The sequence below is a fragment of the Belonocnema kinseyi genome, chromosome 6 (assembly GCF_010883055.1).
Source record: "Belonocnema kinseyi isolate 2016_QV_RU_SX_M_011 chromosome 6, B_treatae_v1, whole genome shotgun sequence".
Classification (NCBI taxonomy): Eukaryota; Metazoa; Arthropoda; class Insecta; order Hymenoptera; family Cynipidae; genus Belonocnema; species Belonocnema kinseyi.
In genome coordinates, this window is record NC_046662.1 from 76746819 (window position 1) to 76768325 (window position 21507).

Here is a 21507-nt window from a genome sequence, read left to right on the forward strand (position 1 = left end):
GTTGATGCCAACACTGTATAAAGTATATGTAACTATTTTGTCGGAGAGATTGAAGATAGAAGTTTAAGAAAAAAAGATCGAGTCACCGAATCAGACAAGGTTTAGAAAAGGAATGGGGGTAATGGACAACATATATGTTATGAACTATCTAGTAAATAAGAGTATTAAAAGTGAAAAAAGGGCAGTGATAGCAATGTTCGTGGACTTAAAGGCGGCGTTTGACTCATTAGACCGAGGAGAAATAAAAAAAGTTATAATAAAAAAGGGGATAAGAGAGGGATCACTAAAGAGAGTACCAGAAATTTTTAGAGAGACAAAAAGCAGGGTAGAGGTAGGAGAGCAAGTAAGGGATAGTTTCCAGTTGGTGAGAGGTGTGAGACAAGGGTGTCCTCTGTACCCACTTTTATTTGATTTATTAATATCAGACTTGACAGAAGAAATAAGGCGAAAGGGTTGGAGAGGAGTTAGAATAAGGAAGGAAAAGATATATACACTGGCATACGCAGGCGACATAGTGTTGATGGCAGAGGATGATGAAGGGATGGCGGGATTAATTACAGGATTACAGAAATACTTAGATGGGAAAAATCTGAAAGTAAATGTAGAAAAGACAAAGATAATCAGGTTTAGAAAAGGAGGGGGAAGGAAGAAAGAATGGACAGGGAGATGGAAAGGAATAAAGTTAGAAGAAGTCAAGGAGTAAAAATGTTTGGGATATGTCTTGCAAACGAATGGAGGTCACACAGCTCATATAAGAGAAAAGATAAAAAGCTGAGGGGTAATGAAACAGATATGGGGAATTGGAAAACGAAGATTAAAAAAATTGGAGAAGGAGAATGTGGTTATTGGTTACGTTGGTATGGCCGGTATTACGTTATGGAGCAGAGATATGGGGATGAAAAGAACGGAAAGATATTGACACTAGGGACACTAGGGGCAGACTGGAGGACGCTAGGATATATGGTGAGAGAAGAAGCACAAAGGGATAAGTTAAGTGTTAAAGCGGGAAAGAGGGCATGGAAATTTGAGACGAAGTTGTGGGAGGGAAAGGGAGTGGAGTTAGAGAAAAAGTGTTTGATGGAGGTAGAAGAGAGGAGAGGGAGGGCGATCGAATTAACGAGATAAGAAGAAGAAAGGAGGGAGTTCTTTAATTATAAAAAAATAGAAGACGGGACTATGGAGAATTGAAAAAAGGGAGAGGGAAAGACAATTAATAGAAAGATGGGGGAGATTGAGGAATCGAAATACAATAAATGGTATAAGATTATAAAAAAGGAAAGGTTGCCAAAGTTTTTAGAAAAGGGATGGGGAAAGAGAAGTTGGACCAGAATAGCAAGATTTAGATTGGGAAATGAGGTAAGGGAGGGGGTGAACTGGGAAGAAGAAGAGAACAGAAAGTGTAGAATATGTAAATGGGAGGAGGAAACATGGGAGCATGTATGGGAAGGATGTAGGTGAGGAATAGAAGATAAAGGAAGCTGACAAGAAAATGTGGTTAAGATTCTAGGGGAAGATGTATTAGAAGAAGAATGGATGAAGGAGTTGGAGGGTGCTAGAGGAGCGAATGAGAGAGAATGGAAGAATGAACGTGAAAAAGGTAAATGTAAGTATAAAGAAATGAAAGAAAAAGGAAACGGAAGTCGCTTAAATTAGAAGCGTAAAAATGTTAAGTAATGGTAACGTAAAAGTTAAGTAGACTGAGATGCGTTTGCGTTCACATGCTCTCTCTCCCGCTTTCACTCTCGCTTTCGTTCGCTCGCTCACTCGTTTGCTAATAAGTCCTAAATTGCGCTATCGCAGGAAATAGAAATAAGAAACTAGATATAAGACTTTATGTAAATAGTTGTAAATAATTTTATATATAGAAAGGATAAGATTGTAAAAGAAATATAGGTATAAACAGAAAGATTGTAAGGAATAGAAGTCATGTAAACCCTTAGGGGACACATTATGAATAAAAAAGAACAAGAAGCTTAAATATTCTTCCAAAAATTTAAATATTCAATACAATGCGCGAATTTTAAATGAAATATTTGTATTTTGATATAATGAAGAGAAATTCTGAATTAAACATGTACGCGTTAAATTTTCAATTAAGCAATTCATTTTCGACTAGAAAACATAATATTCAAAAAATTACCTGATCTGTAGGAACTCTATAATTTGAAAAAGTAGATGTTCATTTCACTTTAGAATGTTTTTGTAAAAATATATATAGTAATTATTATATATATTTGTTAAAAAGTAAATAATTTAAGTACTCTTAAATGCTCTATAAATGCCATTTCCAGCTTAAATGCTGAGCATATTCTTGAGAGCATTTGCTCAAGATAAATTCTTGGGCATTTAAGAACTCTAGAGTCGATGGACAGTACTTGAAACTTCGCAAGTATTAAAATTGGTGAAGTCCACGTCATCTAGTCCTGGGAATTTTCGTTTGAAAGTTCAGTTGGGCTCTTAATCAGAATATATGATTGTTTAGTAGTGGAAAAATCCCAAAAAATATTTTTTGAACAATTGAAAAAATGACGGAGATATAGGACTTTGAGTTTTTGGAAAACTTATTAATTGGTAAATAATTGGTTCTAAAGACCGTTTTGGATTTTCAACGTCTGATTTTAGTTTTTTAAAGATAAAGTTTTAAGTGCAAAAATAAAGTAATGAAAATTGTTGAAGATTCTTTGAAAAAAAGTAAAAACACGTTTTACATCAAACAAAATTTCCGTCAGATAGAAATAATAAAATTCTGCAAGCATCATTGTATATTGGGATTCATTCAAGAAAATTCAGAATCAATAAACTAACTGTAAATACATATTGCGGTATAAATGTAAAACTTTAAAAATGTGTTTAATGTATTTTAAACCAAGAAGGGAATTATAATAATTTCATGGTAATTCGCAGAGTTTGACCTCTTAAGTTTAACGATTAAATTACATTATATTGATAAAGGGCTCTGTAAATTAGATTAATGGATATTAATAAATATTTTTTTAAGTAGCAAACAAATTTGATAAACAATTATCCTTTCCAGATATTTGTAAATAAATAAATACACTTTTTTAAGCAAACGACTGTAACTTACGTTGTAATTATTGTTCAATAATAGGTTTAACATACCTAATTAAGAAATTATGGTTAAATAGAAAATATTTTCAAATTATTTTAATTGTAAATATATTATAACTAACGCTATTCTTTATCATCATTTTTTTTGCTGTCATTTTGTTTATGAAATAAAAAAAGTACTAAGAATATTTTTAAAAAATCAGATGCAAACGATGTTTGCAGAATTATATTTATTTCAATTAAAAAAAATTCAAATCTGATGAAACTTGTGGTTTGAAAGTCAATTTGTGCATACCATTTTTGGCCCTATTGAGCCATACAAGAATTGAAGTTTGAATTTTTTATCGAAAACGACTGGAAACCCCACTCCAATAATTTCAGTGCTAATATTGCACACTTGTACCTTTCTCTGACGAGAAAATAAAAAAGTGACGTGTCTTGGGAAACCCGTTTTCCATTTTTATTTTTTATTTTTTAATGTTCATATCTTGAAATCCATAAATCCAGAAGCCGAGAAGTTAAAATTTAACTGGATTTTTTTGCTACCAAACATTCATATATCTTGAGCTAGAGCCAAATCCCATTCCGACACGAAAATTCCCTTAATCTCATGATGTGGACTCGACCGATTGCTAACTTCCAGCACATGTTGCAGACGACATTCTTTGTGACAAATGCATGGAATTTTGGACTTGACAAACGAAAAGAACAAATTTGCCCGAAATTTAGGAAATCTTTGGTCAAATATCAGAAAATTTCCAAAAATTCGCTGAAATTTTTGAATATTAGAATTTAGGAGAAATTTTTGAATCGGTTTGTCGAGTTTAAAATCATGATAAAGTAAAGGAATGATTCCGCCAGTCCTGGAAAGCAATTTTAAAACGAAATGCGCAAGCGTAACAGACAACACAACTAATCGTTCATAAAGATCACGAGTTTATTTCATATTCTAGTATAGTTTTCCGGAGATTTAAATAATAGAAAGTTCGATTTTTTACTGTTATTTTGACCTCATCTATATCTAGTAAAGTGACCGAGAAAGTCAGTTTATGAGAACCGTAACATAAAAGAACCTAAATTTATAAGAAAGAAAATTAAGTATAAAAATTAAACAAATAATAAAAATTTTCTTAACACAAGATGCAAAAACCTCGCTTGGCCAGCGTTTACAAACATCAAAAATGGGTTATTCCGCATCGTGCGCGAAGGCGATAAACAAAATACCCAAAATCGGAGAGCAAAATGCTTTTACTGGTGAGCAAAATGCTCTCCATGGTTAGCGAACACTTTTCTTGCTAATTTTACTACTTGTGCCTTTCACTACTTTTACATTTACTTCTAGGCACTCTCGGGGTTTCCATTGTGATTTCTAAATACTAATATTATTTAATACACGAGGTCTCACGCGTGGGGACTCCCTGTCCATGCGAAGGCGGAGTACTCACTCTTGAGCTCGGCTTCGTCTAGCCTTCAAGTTCATGTTGGGTCTTCACACTAGCAGTAAGAAATCCGCCAATTTGGCTTCTCGCATCGAAATAAACTTTTTTTAAAGTTTAGAATTTTAAAAAATCAAGAAAAATTGTTATTATCCCTAGCATCATGCATGATGACAACCTTATATTCTAACTTAAACTCAAGAATTTATTTGCAATGGGAACACATTCAAATCCGAAGCAAAATTAGTTTTGATCAATAACGTATAATCGTATAGGTAGTTTCCAAGTTTCCTCAATATTTTAGGACTATATAACAAATTAAATTTCTGGTCTAAAGACGGTGTCCAAAAAGTCATGAAAAGTTAAAAATTTTTTTTTTATTTTCAGCCAAGATATCTCCTAACTAGTTTAGCGAGTAACGACCTTGCTATCGGACTTCTGGTGACTCCTTTCGGCTTCCTTCCGGCAGTTTATGGTTGCTGGCCGTACGGTGAGGTCGTCTGTCAAATTCAGGTAATCCTTTTTTCTCTAGATGAAAAACTCTTATGAATACTGAATCCGAGCTTGACAAGCAACCGACGTCAGTGTTTCAAATTTAAATATTGCACGACATACGATCCAAGAGCAAGCAGTTGCCTACGAATTAAAATTCACGCTCAATAAATGCATTCATCCATCAGAAAGTGGCACCGATTTATTGCTCATTTTGAAAATCGTGCTGTATAATTTGACAGGAAGCTTGAAATCCATTTCATATTTTTTATCGCTACCTTCAGGGAAATGAATACAATATGAGGTACGGATTTTACATCAGTTTAACATAAATTTAAATGAGCAGCTACATTCGGATTGAAATTATTATTTAATTAGATAAAATGTAATTCTCGTTTAATCATTCTGTCGAATATCACTGACAAAGTTATATTTTACTTTTATTTGAGCAGCCCTACCCTGTATGAAAAAATATTTTTCTCTCTAAACAATTTTTACTCTGGAAAAAATTCTTTAGAGATTGGTGAGAGCTGATTTTCAATTATTGCCAATGAGATTTACAACTTGAAATTCGCTAAACATTTTTGAATTTCAATGTTTATAGTTTTTTAGCTTGTATCATTTAGAAAGATGTAATTTTAAATATTAAGAATTCGAAACTCTACAAATTTCAAGAGTGACAATTCAAAACTTATGAATGTTGAAAATATTGAATTGAAAATCATTCAATTTTTAAGATTTATTCTTGAAAGTTATGTAATTTTTAATTATTTTAAAAAATTTGTACTTCATTTCAAGATTTATGAAAAGAATTCTTTAATTTCTAGGATTTGCAAATAAAGACTCTATAATCTAGTCGACATATAGGCCCTACTTTGACACTCGCCACACTAATATTTGTAGGGGCTAAGGTTGTAAAGTAGAGGATATTACCTTCTCGTCCCTAGTAAATAGGCAATTTCATATAACTAATCCCATAGTATAAGATACGCTAGGTAGTTTAATAAAAGTTAAAATCGTCTTTGTTTTACATTGCGTTGAACTAGTCCCGAAACTATGAAATTATAACCAATTTTTCGTCACAAAAAAATATTCTTTTGTATTATTATATTATTACTATTATACTCTAATATTTGCTCAGATGTTTAGGCACACAATTATATACTACTACACAATCACTCTCGGCTAGCCTAGCTTGAAGTATGAAAAGAAATCTGAAATATAACCTACAGCTGTGCAAGGCCGTCTGCAAATTTTTGTGACCCATTCTGTAAAAATTATTGCTACGCTTATAATAATATATGTACTAAGATTTTAGTAATATTACAAATTATTATTATATATTTTATGTGTTTAACAAGAATTAAAAAAATTCAATATATATTTTCAGAAATTTAATAGATTTTAAAGGATTACCACAAATTTCCGAAGATTTAAAAAGATTTAACAGACTTTATAGAATTCAAGAACATTCTTTATATTTTAAAATTACTTCAAAATCTTAAAACTCATTTAAATTCCACCAAATTCCTTAAAAATTCTTCAAAATTAATTAAAATCATTTAAATTCATTACAAATATATTGAACTTTTTAAAATAATTTTTGTAATCAAATCACTCCCGTTAATCTCCTTGAAACTCCTGAAAATCTCTTTAAATACATAAAAATAATTTTAAATTACATAAAGATCCTTAAACTATTTTGAATTTTTTAAAAATTATTTGAAATGCTTTGTAATATTTTAAATTCGTTTACAGACTTTTTAATCTATATTAAATTGATGGAAATGCCACAAAATCCCTTAAAATTACTCAAAATCTCTTGAATTCATAAAAAATATTTTAAAGGCTTTAAAATTTCTAGAAAATTCTTGTACTTATTGGAATTCTTCTAAAATCTTTTTTAAATTCTTAAAAATTACTTGAAATCTTTTGAAATTCATTTATAAACTTTAATCTTTTTTAATTTAAAAGAATTTTAAAGTCCCGCTAAATTATTTTGAAATTCGTTAAAATCTTTTTTATCACTTAAACATTTTGTAATTACACAATAACACCCCTCGGCATATCTAAATAAATTATTTTAAAAATATGACGTTTTGAAGAAACAATTTTTTATTTTAAGTACATGTTACATCCAAATCTTTCGTGTATATTTATAACCATCGGCGATCTGTGGTTACAAGTAAACGTAATCAGCGTCAGTTTTCTTTAAGAATAACGTACGAATAACAATCATCGCTGACCGAATCCATTTGAAATCAGCAGGGACCTACACTTGAAATCGCAGAATTTCTTGATAGCGAAATATGTTGCTTTTTAAAGGAAATTATACTTTTTCATGTTTTCAAAATATGAAGAAAATTGGTTGAATTTGGTAAAGTTTAATTAGCAAGTAAAAAAATATTAGTTTTTATGTGATTTGAATTTGACACAAATAATTAAAATTTGAAAGGCTTTGATTATAAAAAGTTTTAATATCACAGTTTTTGGTGAATATGAATTTTGTCAGTTTAAAATTAAGTTTGAATTCTTGAACTTTTAAGGTTCTGGAGTAGAAATTTTTTTCATTTTTAATGTTTCCCATTTTAAATTATTATTTAATTTGAAAGTTTGCTTAGTGTAATTCAATTTATTCATTGATTTTATAACAATTCGCCTAATTAGTTTGAAGTTCAAATTATAATTTCATTCGGTAATAACAATTTTAAATTCTAGAATTTCAGAAGCTTCAACTTTGAAGGATTCAATTTAGTTTTCAATATTAAATTGTCAAATCTTGATCGCTTTGAATTTATAATTGTTCAAATTCAAAAGTTTGCAGTTTTTAATTATTTAATTTTGAACGCTCTCATGTATAGATAATTTTCAATGATCTAATCTTAAAATATTCAATTTTTAAGGTTTTGACATTGCCCTATTTTCTAAATTTGAAATTTGAAATCATTCAATTTTGTGATTCTTCAATTCAAAAGAAAATTATGTGAAGGGAAAATCTGTTTCTTCAAAATCTGTGGTAACTAATTTGAAGTTATTTTTTGGGGTATCGAAAAAAGTCAACACAAAAGATTTGTATCTTTTTTACCTTTTTCTTTTGACGTTTCTTCTCGTGTGTTTGATACCTTTTTTAGGGGGGTTTTGGATCTGGGTTCTTTATAAGTATCTTTAAAATCTTAGCGTTGCTTTGCATTTTTTCTTTTGCTTGCAGCCTCCAGATTAGGGCAAACTTCTTTCCTCTTGAAGCCATTTCAATGTTATCACTTTAATATTTACCAGTGGCGGATCCAGAGGATGTGTTAAGTCGGTCAACCTCGCCCTCCGAAACTTTAGGCATTTTGTATTAAAGGCCGATGCCGATGCCGCTAAGCTATGTATGGGATATATATATATTTTTTTTGACCCCCCCCCACATATTTTTCTGGGCCCGCCCCTGATATTTATAATTTAAAGCCAATCGAACGGTTGCTTTCACAAACTGTGGTGATAGAATTTTAGAGAAAACAACAAAGTAACTGTCACGAGGATGCAGGCGTCGCGGCCACGACGCCCCATGTTTTGTGGGTTAAAATTTAAGAGCTTTAAAATAGAATTTAAAAATTGTACGGAGAATATAGAGCTTTAAAGGAGACACAAGTAAAACTCAAAATATAGAAGCAAGACCTTCAATGCAGGGGCTGAAGCTTATACAGAAGCAAAATAGAATGAAAATATCTTTAGGAGTGGCCACGTAGGAGCTAGTAGAATAAACAGACGTAAAGTAGGCACAATACTTCCACTTAGAGCGTCAAAGTAGGCCCCATATTTCGACTCGTGTAGGTTTAAACAAATTTGAATAAAAATTCTTAAATTTCGATGATTTTGAAGATCAAAAGTGAAGACTATTCAATTCTGAACTTTCGATATTGAAAATTATTCAATTTCCAAGATTTATATTTTAAAAGTATTTAATGTTGACTGTTTTTTTAATAGTTTAAGTTTTAATATTCAAAATTGAAAATTCTTCAATTTCAATGATTTGCATGTTAAATTTTTTCAATGCTTAAGATTCAAAATCAAAAAGCCATTTATTTAGAATATTTATAGTTTTAAAAGACGTATTTTTGGACGTTATTTTTTGGAATACATAGTTCAATTCCAACGATTTACAGTTGAAAAATCTTAAAATTTTAAGCTTTTTAACAGCACATTCAATTGCGAATAGTAAAAATGAAGGCGATAAATGATTTTTTGGAAATTCATATAATTTTTTAGATACATGAACATGATTTGTTAAGTAAAAATATGAGTCAAAGTGTAGGTGTCTTGTGCTTACAAAAATGGAATTTGTTGAACGTTATTATTAAAAAGTTAATTAAATCTTTAAAAACGCCACCTCTAATACCATCCATCCCCTACCCTCTACATTCCCCATACTCCCTCTACGTTCCCCTGCTCCCCCTACTTCCTGTTCCCAAACTTCAACCATCGCTTCGTCTCCCTTCCCAAACTTCTTCCTTATCTCTCCCCTCTCCCCTTACTTTCCGAGCTATCACCTTACTACCCCTACTTCCCTACATCACATTTCCCTTCACTCATTTCATTCCACTTCTCCTATTTTCCTAGATACATTTCGCCTCACGCATCCTACACTCACTTCCTTAATACCCGCCTAACATCCGATACTACCCCTCCCTTATTTCCCGCACGTCTCCTATTCCTCCTCACAACACACAAGCCACTCTTGCGACTTCCCATTTACTCATTTTCCCTACTTCCTATTCTATTACTTTCCCTACTTCCACTATCCTTATTTCCCAACACTTCCACGACTTGCCCTCCCTTATTTTGCCTGACTTCTCATTCTTTCATTTCCCATTAATTCCTCACCCCTTAAACCCCCTTCCATCATCTTCTTTTACTTCCGCTCTTTGCGAAAAGTTCGGTAAACGGTCGGATACCCGAACGAAACTAGATTGGAACCGCGTTTATATTCCCTCTCACTTATATCTTCTCGCGCTTATTACCCTGCCATAACTCTCGTTTATATCCGCTTGGCATCCACCACCTCGTAGTACCACGTGACAAATAAGCCGATCAGCGTGCAGCGCGGCCGTTTCCCCTTCGCAGAGCAATATTGGTGAGATCCTCTCCCGGGAAGATATAAGTGAGTGCTTACTTTCTCGGACAGCGGACATAAACGCGGTTCCAGTGTACAAGGTTTTGTGCCCGGGGCTATGATACCTTAAAAAGGAATTATAATTCAGATATTTCGGGTAGTAGGTTCCTAAATTATATTTAATAAGACATGGTTGAGAATATTTGAACAAAACTATGCGGGGGCGTTCAAACAATTTTGTTATGTAATTTATGTATAGCCCCTAACTAAAAGACAGAAAGTCATACAAAATGATTATTTCTAAAGTAAAGGTATTCGGATTCGCTGATAAAGTGTCCCTTCTTGTACCTCTTATTTCTGTGTGAATCTTCTTTCCCGGATTCGCGTGAGATCGGGATCGAGCCCCTCTTGGTGAAGCACTTGCTAGGAGGAAATTGCCGTCAGGAACTCCAGTTACTTCCGGCACTCATTCCACGAGTCGGTGAGACGTTATCGGGTTCCTGGCGATAATCTTGGCGACTCCCGGAGCCAGAAACAGTGATTTGTGGCCACGTATTTCTTGATTTTCAAGTACCACCTACGCCTATAGGATCTTATTCATGTGTCTTCTGGAAATTAGTATGTCTTCTGTAATTCAAACCCCCGACGAATTTCCTGTCCTAGTTATCATCCGCCTTAAAATCTGGATTCAATAGATTGCAGTATTAAAAATATTGCTAGAAAATTCCAATCTCAAACTTCTCTGACTTTTCTTGACTTTTCTCTGCCCAATTTATCATTTTTCCTGACCATTGTACCTTTGTCTTTCAGATATAAGAACAACCTGAAACGTAGGAGATCAATAATGATAATGCAAAAGAAATTTTTGTTGTAATCTATCTTAGAAACTTTCAGTAGCAACAGCAGATTCCGTAGCCAAAAATACCCTCAAAACAGGGGAAATAGAGTACATTCAGGAAAAACATTCTTTAATTAAAAAAAAATGGATTTCAATAAAAGAAAGAAATTCATGTTTTGTTTGCTTGTGTTGGAATAATTGCGGAATCAATTCTTTTAAATAAAGTTTATGAATTTTAAACCAAGTTTTCAAATTTTTAATGAAAAATATATTAAACTTTAACTTTTAAAAACAATTGGGTTTTAACGAAGCAGTTTACTTTTCACAAAGAAAAATGAATGTGGAACTAAAAAAGTATGACTTTTCTACCATAAAATATCGAATTTCAATCCGAAAGGACGAATTATCAAGAAAACAGTTAGATTTTCTACCAAAAAATGTAAATCTTAAACGAAATAGTTAAATTGTTTAAAAGATAATTAAATTTTCAATAGAACAGCTGAATGTTTAATGTAAAAAGTTGTATTTCTAATAAAATAATTCAATTTTTAAATAAAAGAGATCAAATATCCCCCAAAAATGAAATAGATAAGTTTTGAACGAAATCAATCAATTCGCACCTAAAATGATGAATCTTCAAAAAAATGAATTCTCAACAAAAAATGTAAAAGGGGATTTTCTAAAAAGAAAAAAAGTTTTAATTTTAAATTGAAAAAAATTGAATCAGACAAAAAAAAATCAATGAAATACGAAAATTAAGGTTAGCATTCGACTATATTCTCGCCTTCAAATAATATTAGAACAGATTCTTATTTACATCGATTTTAATGTATATAAGTAACTTTTAGCCATTTCAATTCTTCATGAAACTGTAGGAATGGAAATTATATTAGGAAAACTTATGAAATATAGCGAAAAACAATTATTTTTCTGTAAAATGGCATGCAAACTAACTTGGGAGATAAGCTACATATCGCGCGTCCTCCTCTTTATGTCTTGACACACACTCAATTACTATGATAAAAAAGCAATTAAGAAAAAGTCTTTTAAAAACAATGTGTATTTCATTTTATCAAAAATGTCCCTTACCCCCTAATGGTATGCCACTGTTCATTTGAGGTTTCCAAACATATGTATACAACTTGTTTGATTGTTTGAACGTCAACACTAGGAATTTGCCAATTAAGATATTTTAATTAGATTATGTGTCTAGCTACAGTATTGTTTATATTAATGATCTATTTTTAAGCTGATATCACTGACTGCGATCTGTCCAGTGGTCAATTCATTTTTGATCACAATTGCTTCAGCGCACATCCAAAACACTGACCGAAAGGCAATATACATTTTATATTTATAATCAAATAACTGAAGAGAAATTATTTATCCAATAATTTTTTTTATATTAAGGATTATTGTGAACCTGGGATATGTTGATACTGTATGGTAATGGAATCAATTACCGCGGAAGAACCCTTTATCGAGGAAAAAGTTGATTTCTTGTAACGTTCAAACTTGAATATTTTTTTATAGCGAAAGTCATCAAATGAGTGTCAGTTAAGTTTGTAAATTAAAAAATTAAGTATACTTGGAAAAATATTGAAAATGCAAAGAATTTTATCTCGATCTCGGATAATAGAACCTTCCCTCGGTACACAGAAAAACTGAAGGGAATGAAACATTTCAGGTAATAGTTCCAACCGGGTAATAGTCAGCTGATTACTCTAAGCTGATGTAAACTTTCCGTGTTCAGAGGCGTGTAACGTGCTGCCTCTAATGCACTCTGCCGAAGATATCTGCGATTCACCACAGAAAGTTGACCTCAGTTTGAATAACTCACCTAGCAGTAACCACATCTAACTTTCCGATACCTCTTATAAGAGCGGGACATGCGATTTTGGGACCCTAAAGCGAATCAGCAAAATTGAGCGATTCCACGATCGATGATGAGTCATTGCGATAAAAATTATTTTTCCACACTAGAGACGGGAAGTTTGGAAATATTATATTTTTAACCTCAATGCCAGGACTCAACTCGGGCGGAAAAACATAACCCCTAACAATTAAGTAAACTATGTATTAACCATTGGATAAAGAAACCAAAATTTAAATAAATTAATATGTTAACTAAGTGGAAGACTAGTCGATTTTAAAAACGCATAGTTACTGCGCTCGCTTTGCTCGCGCGGCAACTTCCTGCTCGTTGGGGACCTCCTAGTTTCTCCACTCGTTTAACAATGTATTATTAATTTTTTTCTAAACTGCTTTAATAATAAACCATTATTGTACAAGGGGGATACAAATTATGAATATCGAAAAGTTGCCTTGCAATTTTTATATAAAGTAAAGGTCGGCTTGAGTTCATTAACGAGAGAAGCAGGAGGTGAAGGTCTTCAGCTAACAAATAAGGCCAGATTATCTCCAGTACTTCAGATTATCAGCGCTTTTTTCTTGAAACTGTGCCAACAGTCTCCATAGTAACCTCTTGCCTCTTCACGGATACAACCAACGTTACTGATTTTGTGCCATCTGCCACTATGAATTTCAGTACGCATTCTCTCAAGTGTACTAACATAAGGTGTATTATACGTTTAAGGTTCCAAGTTAAAAGCTCGATGAAGAAAAACAACGGCCAAAAAGAAAATAAATCTTATATCTTTATGAAAAAGCATCAATATATAATTACTGCGTCAACTTTGGGTAATTATGGGTCAAAATTCGCGGATTACTTAGATTGAGGTTGAGAAAATATCAGAGAATGTACAGCATATTTAAGCATATACATTTATTATTAATCTTCATCGATTCATCCCTATATATACTATTTTTGGAGTTATTATGGATCAAAATTTTTATTTCTCAATAAAATAAAATAAATTAAAGTTTTTTCTTTGGTCCAAATCATGTGTAGTCCAGACGTCTAGTACTTTTTTATCGCATTAAGTCTGGGTAAAGTAAAGTTAAAAGTTTGCTAGAAATAACTACGGCTCGTCACGGAAATATTGTTGAAAAAAGTTCCAATTTTTTTTTGATGTGGACTGATCTGTCTCATTGTATTTTTGAGCGAAATTTTCGACGAGAAAATAAGACTAAATTAAATTCTAGGTACGTTACGAAAAAAGAACATTCTACGCATTGAAAAAATGTGTAGCTAAATCAACGATGGTTAACCTTGATATCTCCATATTTCTTATTGAACAAAATTGTCACAAATTTCTTCTAAATAATTTTTTAAATAAGGTTAAATGTAGAAAATTATTTTTTCATCAAAAGGATAAAAATTAAGTTAGGTTTTCAAAAGATAAAAAATATATCAACTAAAAATTCATCATTTTATGAACTTTTGTACTATTTCCTTGATCAAATAAAAAAATAAGGGCCATATTTGTAACTGCGTTACATTTCGTAACCCCTTATACGATCAATATTATATTTTATAACCCCTTTCGTACACGAAATTCCCTCGATTCAACAAAAAATTGAAAAAGTGCCAATTATTCATTTAACTGAGGCTCCATTTTCACGTTGCTTAATAGCAATCAGGGTAACAATTCTTTGAAGGATATTCAATTAAAAAATGATCGATTACAAGGTTGGTTGGATTTGATTGGAAAAATCAATACGGCGTAAGTTATATGCGAATAGGGATTCTCTTTTCTGATATTGTATTGCAATGTGGCATATCTTGATTTGAATCGAGTTACCCTGTCCATGAGAGACAATCAAATTATTTACCATAAGGTTATTCTCTACAATCTACCGAGTATTACCACGTTTGAAACCTTGATTAAGGTAACATTATAGTCCAAGCGATTCGGCTGGTCTATGCAAATCGATTAATCGATTAACTCCGATTTTTGGTGTACACTAAATTGTAATATGGCAAGATTGATTGGGATTCCATCAGATTTCATAGATTATCATTAATATCTTTAAAATCGTTTAAAACTTAATTGGCATTCAAAATTTACGAAATTTAAATTAGACGAAAATCCAAATTAAAAATCCTATTTAACGTCCAACAATCAAATTGATGCAAAATCCTGTTATACAAAACAAGAATCCAACGACCAAATTTAGACCACAACGAATAAACGAAAACCAAAAAAACCCTATTTTAATCTGAAAAAACACCCCCCCCCCAAACAAAAACAAAAAAAAACAAAAATAAAATAAAATTTTCGGAAAAAAATAAAAAAGAGGAAAGAAAAATGAGAAGGCAGCCAACCACATCCCCTTCCTTCTCTTTTTCTTTCTTTCGTCGTTTCTATTTTTATGACCATCAAATTACAATAAAATAAAAATAAAAAACATAAATAAATAAATTTGCATTACCAACGTTTCGGTACTCGTACAGTACCCTTATCAAGGTTAAAATAATAAAAAAAAAATTTTTAGCCTTGATAAGGGTACTGTACGATTACCGAAACGTTGGTAATGCAAATTTATTTATTTATGTTTTTTATTTTTATTTTATTGTAATTTGATGGTCATAAAAATAGAAAAGACGAAAGAAAGAAAAAGAGAAGGAAGGGGATGTGGTTGGCTGCCTTCTCATTTTTCTTTCCTGTTTTTTATTTTTTTCCGAAAATTTTATTTTATTTTATTTGTTTTTTTTTGTTTTTGTTTTTTTTTTGGAGGGGGGGTTGTTTTTTTCAGATTACAATAGGGTTTTTTTGGTTTTCGTTTATTCCTTGTGGTCCAAATTTTTTCGTTGGATTCTTGTTTTGTATAACAGGATTTTGCTTTAATTGGCATTGATTAAAATGATTTAAACTTTCTTGAAAATCCCTTAATACTAGTGGTGCACGAGGATTTCAAATTTTTTGATACATGTCAATTGAATTGAAAATAAATTTAGTAGCAAACTTCTTGTGTATTTTTTTGTTGAAGTAATCGGGCTAATCAGAAAGCTAGTCAATGCTATGTCCAATGTTTTTCGTAAATTTTTAATTAAATACATAATTTGGCCAGCATATCCATTACTGAATTAGGTATCAAATTTTGTTGCTGTTTTTTAAATAATAATAAAATGTAAATTTAAATATTGATTTGACTCGATTCTAGCTACATTTTTTATTCTAGGCTACATTATGCTAAAATTAAGCTCAAATATCCTGGAAGCAATTATAAATGAACAGTAATTAAAATTTTACATTATATTTTCTGTCTCAAAAAAAGTTTGCCTAACAATATTCAACGTGTTTAATGCCAAAATTAACCATTTTTGGAGCCCGCGAAAAGCCTCTCCATAAGATCCAATGTTTTTTGACACGACTTTAAACAGTGATAATTCAAATTTTAACCTGAAAAGGGTCCATGAAAAAGCATTATGTGATATAGGATATATTTCTCCATAGAAAAACAACTAATTTTAATGATTTTTTATGTGATCGATCCAATAGCCAGACTACCTTAAATATCATATCGGCTCGTATGATAAACCCTGAATATATAATATATAATTATATATATAATTATAATAAAATATATAATTATAATAAAAGTACTATCTTTTTTATGAAGCTATTAGATTTTTTCTTATGAGTTCTTAAGCTAAAATAAGAAGAATTAATTTAAAATTATCGATTGCGTCCTTAAGGGGTTCACACCGTGTGACGGGTTGAAAAAATCTAATTTTTTGTTGTTGCATAAATTTGTTCCTACACGGAAAAAACAGAAGATAAGCTTTACATCGATTTTCGACGAAATATTCTCTGCAACAAAAATTAACTTCACAGGATAAACTTTACACGGTTAAACTTTCTTTTTTTTCCCATGACAAACACATGTTTTTTGAGAGACGCGAAGTTCGCTAAACAAAACTTTATCGCTCCAAAAAATGTCCTGTAACCAATTTTATTCTTAGTTTTTTCTGTGTAAACACGTTTGGAATATGCTGGCAAAGTGATTTTCCAATATTCGAAGCTGTTGGAACATAAAGTGACCCCTTACGATTCAATAATTTGGTAGTACTGCCAGCATTAATCGCGCGCTATGTACGCGTGTAGATTTTTGCATTGATTTTTAATAATGAATAACAATTTAGAATAATTATTTATTTTTTAAAATGTTTCCAACATTCATTCGAGCTACATTTAGATTCTGAGATCTGAGAATTAAAAAAAATATTATTCCTTTGTTTAAGGATTTAAATAAATATAATTTTTCCAAGATTCTTCAGAGAAATAAAAAAGACTTTTGAATGTTGTAGATTTCTCCAGAAATGTAAAAAAATTGTAAGAAATGGTATCCGGACATGTAAGTTTATTGCGCATCTTTTTTCCTAGACAAAAAGTTGTAATTTTTCAAAAATTGTTATTAATTTTTTTTCTGATGCTCGGTGCGAATCGAGCATTTGTAACTTCCAGCGTTTCGTTTAGCAAGGGAATTTTGAGCAGGCTAATAAACCTTACCACAAAAATGTGAAGAAAGATGTAATGAAGTTTTTTGAAAAGTTTCAGATCGAAATATTTGCACGAGTTGAAGTGAAAAGCGTATTAAGATCGACTTTTTCAAAAAAGTCAGTTTTTTGGCTTTATTTCGAAAACTACCAAAATCACAACTTTTTTTCTAAGGAAAAAAGAGGTGCGCAATAAACTTTCACCTCCGGACATGTCCTTTAAAAATTTTAAATCCGGAGTCTCAATTGTTGTGTACATTAGGAAAATTTCAGACGTTTCGAAGAAATTAAAAACAATTTATATTGTTTGTTAATTCTGTAAAATATTATTAACATCTTCAAAATTTCTAAAATTCAAAAATATATTTTGAAATTATTCAAATTATTTGTAATTTTTTTTTCAATTCAGAATGTTTTTTAAAATTGCTATAAAATCTTGTAAATTTTTTGTTTGCCATTTTGGAAATTTTTTAAAATTTTCTTTTGAAATTAATTTTCTTAAATAAGATATATTTTATAAACTTGGCTAGTAATCTAAAGACAGTTTTTTATATTCTTCAAAATATTCAGAATTTGTGAAAAGCTTCTAAAATTTGTATTTAATATTTTCAAAAATCTATATTTTATATTTAATTTTTTTAAACATTTTCAAGTTTTTAATTATTTTTCACTCTTTTCAAAGCCTTCTTTATTCGAAATCTTCAAAAACGCAGATTCTATTTTTATTTATAAAACTTCATAAGCTAAACATTTTTTTTTAATCTTTCCAAAAATTCTAAATATATTTCAAACTTACTTAAACTTTTTCTTTTTACTTTTTAAATCTTCTGCAGTCTTTTTATATGATTAAATAAAATCAATTATACATTAGAATGATTTAATTCAAACAAATTATTATCTGCATGAATATAAAATGACTGCATTTTCAAATTCTGTATTGAAAGATTAATGCTATATTATATTCGATAATGTCGATGCTGTCGCTCGTCCATTCGAGAATATCGCTCAAATATTATCGTCTCATGTTCATATCAAAATTAGCGGTAGCGAAACCCCGCGCCGCCGAGGAAAACAAAAATAGGTGTATAGCAATTCTGAAACGATTTCAATAAAAAATGTTGCCTGACTAATAAACCATTACAAATAATCTTAGACACAGTTATAAATCATTATACAGGGTGATTTTTTTAACTTGAAACTTTTGATTCATAACATTTTTTCATAGAGTGCCTATTTTTCAAGATACAGGGTGGACACGGTGGGTCCTACATACATGGCGAGTTGAATACTACCCGAATTGCACAACAGCAGGGGAGAAGCCATTATACAGGGGTATTTTCATATTTTGCACCTTTAAAGTTTCATTCGGATCGGCCATTCGGTCAAGTCCGTGCATCTTCAGATCAAGTTTATGATAGTTTTCATGGCTGCGTTCGAAACTTCAAACGAATACAAGTTTCAAAACTATAGAGGTTATGTGTTATATAGTAATTACAAATAATAAAAGTGTTTAATTAATAATGAAGTGGGACATGTGAACTGAGAAGTAAACGTCTTTTTTTTCTGTGCCAATAACATTTTAGAATCGCTGCTGATTGACAAATACTATAAAATAGTAATAATATTCTGCGCTTCCAGTGGGCCAAGAGTGAATGGTGTTTAACGCTTATTTTTACTGCATAAAAAGGTATGTTATGAATAGAAAGGATATGTTTCAAATAAACTAAATAAAATATTACATGCTTAAACTTTAAATTGACATTACCTACATTTACTGACAGCGATTAGGGCGAACGGATGAATCTGAACATAACCGTTTGAAGTTTCGAACGCAACCATGGAAACTATCATAAACTTGATCGGAAAATGCACGGACTTGGCCAAATGGCCGATCCTAATGCAACTTTTAAGGCGCGAGATATGAAAATACCCCTTTATAATGGTTTCTCACCTGCTATTGTGCAATTCGAGTAGCATTCAACTCTCCATGTATGTAAGCCCGAGCGTGTCCAACCTGTATGTGTATATACAGGGTGATTTTTTTACCTTGAAACTTTCAGATACAGAGAAACCCTTCAATATCCCTCCCTTTTATAGCCCTTCTGAAAATCGATGCTCAGTCCTAGGTAGGTGCAATAGGTGATGCGCGGAGTGCGCGGGGTCTGCGTTTGTCACTCAGGACCCCTCAGGCGTGAACAAACAAAAGCGAAGCGGGCTATAATGAGTTAGTCGTCACCCACCGTCAGCCCCAAAATCGGCACTATAGAAGAGTTTTATTTTATTTAAAAAAATAGGCATTTAATGAAAAATTATTATGAATCAAAAGTTTTAAGTTAACAAATTCACCCTGTTTATCATTCAAAACTCTACAGTTTTACAAACCCCCTACAATTTTTGAAATCTCTTAAAATTTCTCATTTTCATTTAAAATATCTTAAAATCGCTAAAATCCTTCAACATTATTTACCCTTTTTATATAGTTTCGAAAATAAAAATCAATATTTTCCTTAAGTTCTATAGAAATTCGTTGAAAATTTTGAAAATACTTCGAAGCAATGGTCCAAACTTTGGACTCTTATTTTTCTTGAATCAATACTTATTTTATGAATAGAAAATTGGTTTTAAATTTTGGTTTGGATTTTCATTTCATTTCTATTCCAAAGATCTCTAGAAATCTCTTAAAGTCTTTGGAGGTCCCCTAACATTTTGGAAATCTTTTTAAATCCTCTGGAATCTCTTACAATATCTCGAAATGTTTAAAAATGTTTAGAAATCTTTAGAATCCTCTAAAAATACCTTAAAATGTTTCAAAGGCTTACTTACTTTTGGATGTAAAAGTTAACTATTTTCTAAAATATTCGACTTTTTAGCTCAAAAATATCAAAAACTCTTCTTTTTTAAATTGATTTCCTTTCGTAGAAAATTATTTTTTTTTATTGGAAATTCAAATATTTAGTTGAAAATTCAATATGTTTCAATTTGAAATCTTAAGAATTTGATAATAAATTCTAAACCATGTTTTAAGGGCTAGAATTGTGGAATATGAGTTTTTAACAAATATTATATTAGTCGGATTTATGTTTTAATTGTAGGCGTTTATGAAATTAAATCGAACAAGCAAATTTTGACCTCAATATGGGTTGGCAGTCTATGTGCTTGTGGCGTCAGCCTGAGGATTTAAGCTTTGTGTGATAATCTGTGACGATGAAGAGAAGAACTGGAAAATGTATTCAAGATGGCAAAACGAAGTTTTTAAACGGCCCCTAATGATTTTCTATAATAATGTTTCATGACTCACGAAGCAATGATAAGATATTGAGTATAGGAAAATCATTATATGTCTAAACAGAATTCCCGATAATATTTTATACTAACGTTGTAATGGCCATAATAGTGAGTTAGGATATTATTGTACAGTTTTTAAATTCTGGAAATACTGTTAAATACAAAAATAAAAAATAAATATATTGCGGTCTATATCAGGCCTAAAGAAATCCTAAAAAGGAAGTTACTACAATTTTACAGTTAATTAAAATGTTAACTTTTGGTTTAGGCACTACTCAGAGGGGCTCTTACTCAACAAAGTGCTGTAATTCTGGTTTGCATGGCGATTGATCGTTACGTGTGTATGTTACACCCTCATCGTTATCATAGACATTCTACAAGAAAGGTAAGATGCAATAATAAAGGTAATCTAATTACATTTGTCAGAATAATATTTTATTTTTAAAATTAACTTATTCTCTAAATATTGAAAAAAATCATAATATTTAAAAGTCAGATAAATTACTTCTTCAGGGAAAATTGGAACATGTAAAAATGAGATGTACTATAATATGGATAATCATTTTTATTTATTTATTTTGAGATTCCTTCACCTAGAATCTAGATATTAAACATTTGGCAAGATCCCATGTTTTATGAGTCGAATTTATGGTTTTACGGTTCTCCCGAACTGAATTCAGTGCCAACTAATCGCTCGGTTCCGGTGCTTCTCTTGTCTCGACAGATTAGTCTCGCTCTGCAACACGTATTTTCATAAATGGGATGACATTTCACACTAGGGCCGTTAGTAACAAACCGAGTGAAGCTATATTTTCAATAATTTTCCTGATATTTCAAAGAATATATCTTCTATGTTAATAGTTATATCACACAAATAAACTAGGGATTC

The 21507-nt window shown here is 31.1% G+C and overlaps 1 protein-coding gene across 1 annotated transcript in view; it reads left to right on the forward strand.

Annotated features, from left to right (window-relative positions):
• Positions 1-21507, forward strand: part of LOC117174699 (trace amine-associated receptor 9) — a 123951-nt gene that overhangs the window by 4690 nt on the left and 97754 nt on the right. Inside the window, exons 2-3 of the mRNA XM_033364007.1 lie at positions 4893-5018; positions 20887-21003. Of these exons, the coding sequence (XP_033219898.1) occupies positions 4893-5018; positions 20887-21003 (243 nt within the window). The remainder of the gene's footprint in view (positions 1-4892; positions 5019-20886; positions 21004-21507) is intronic.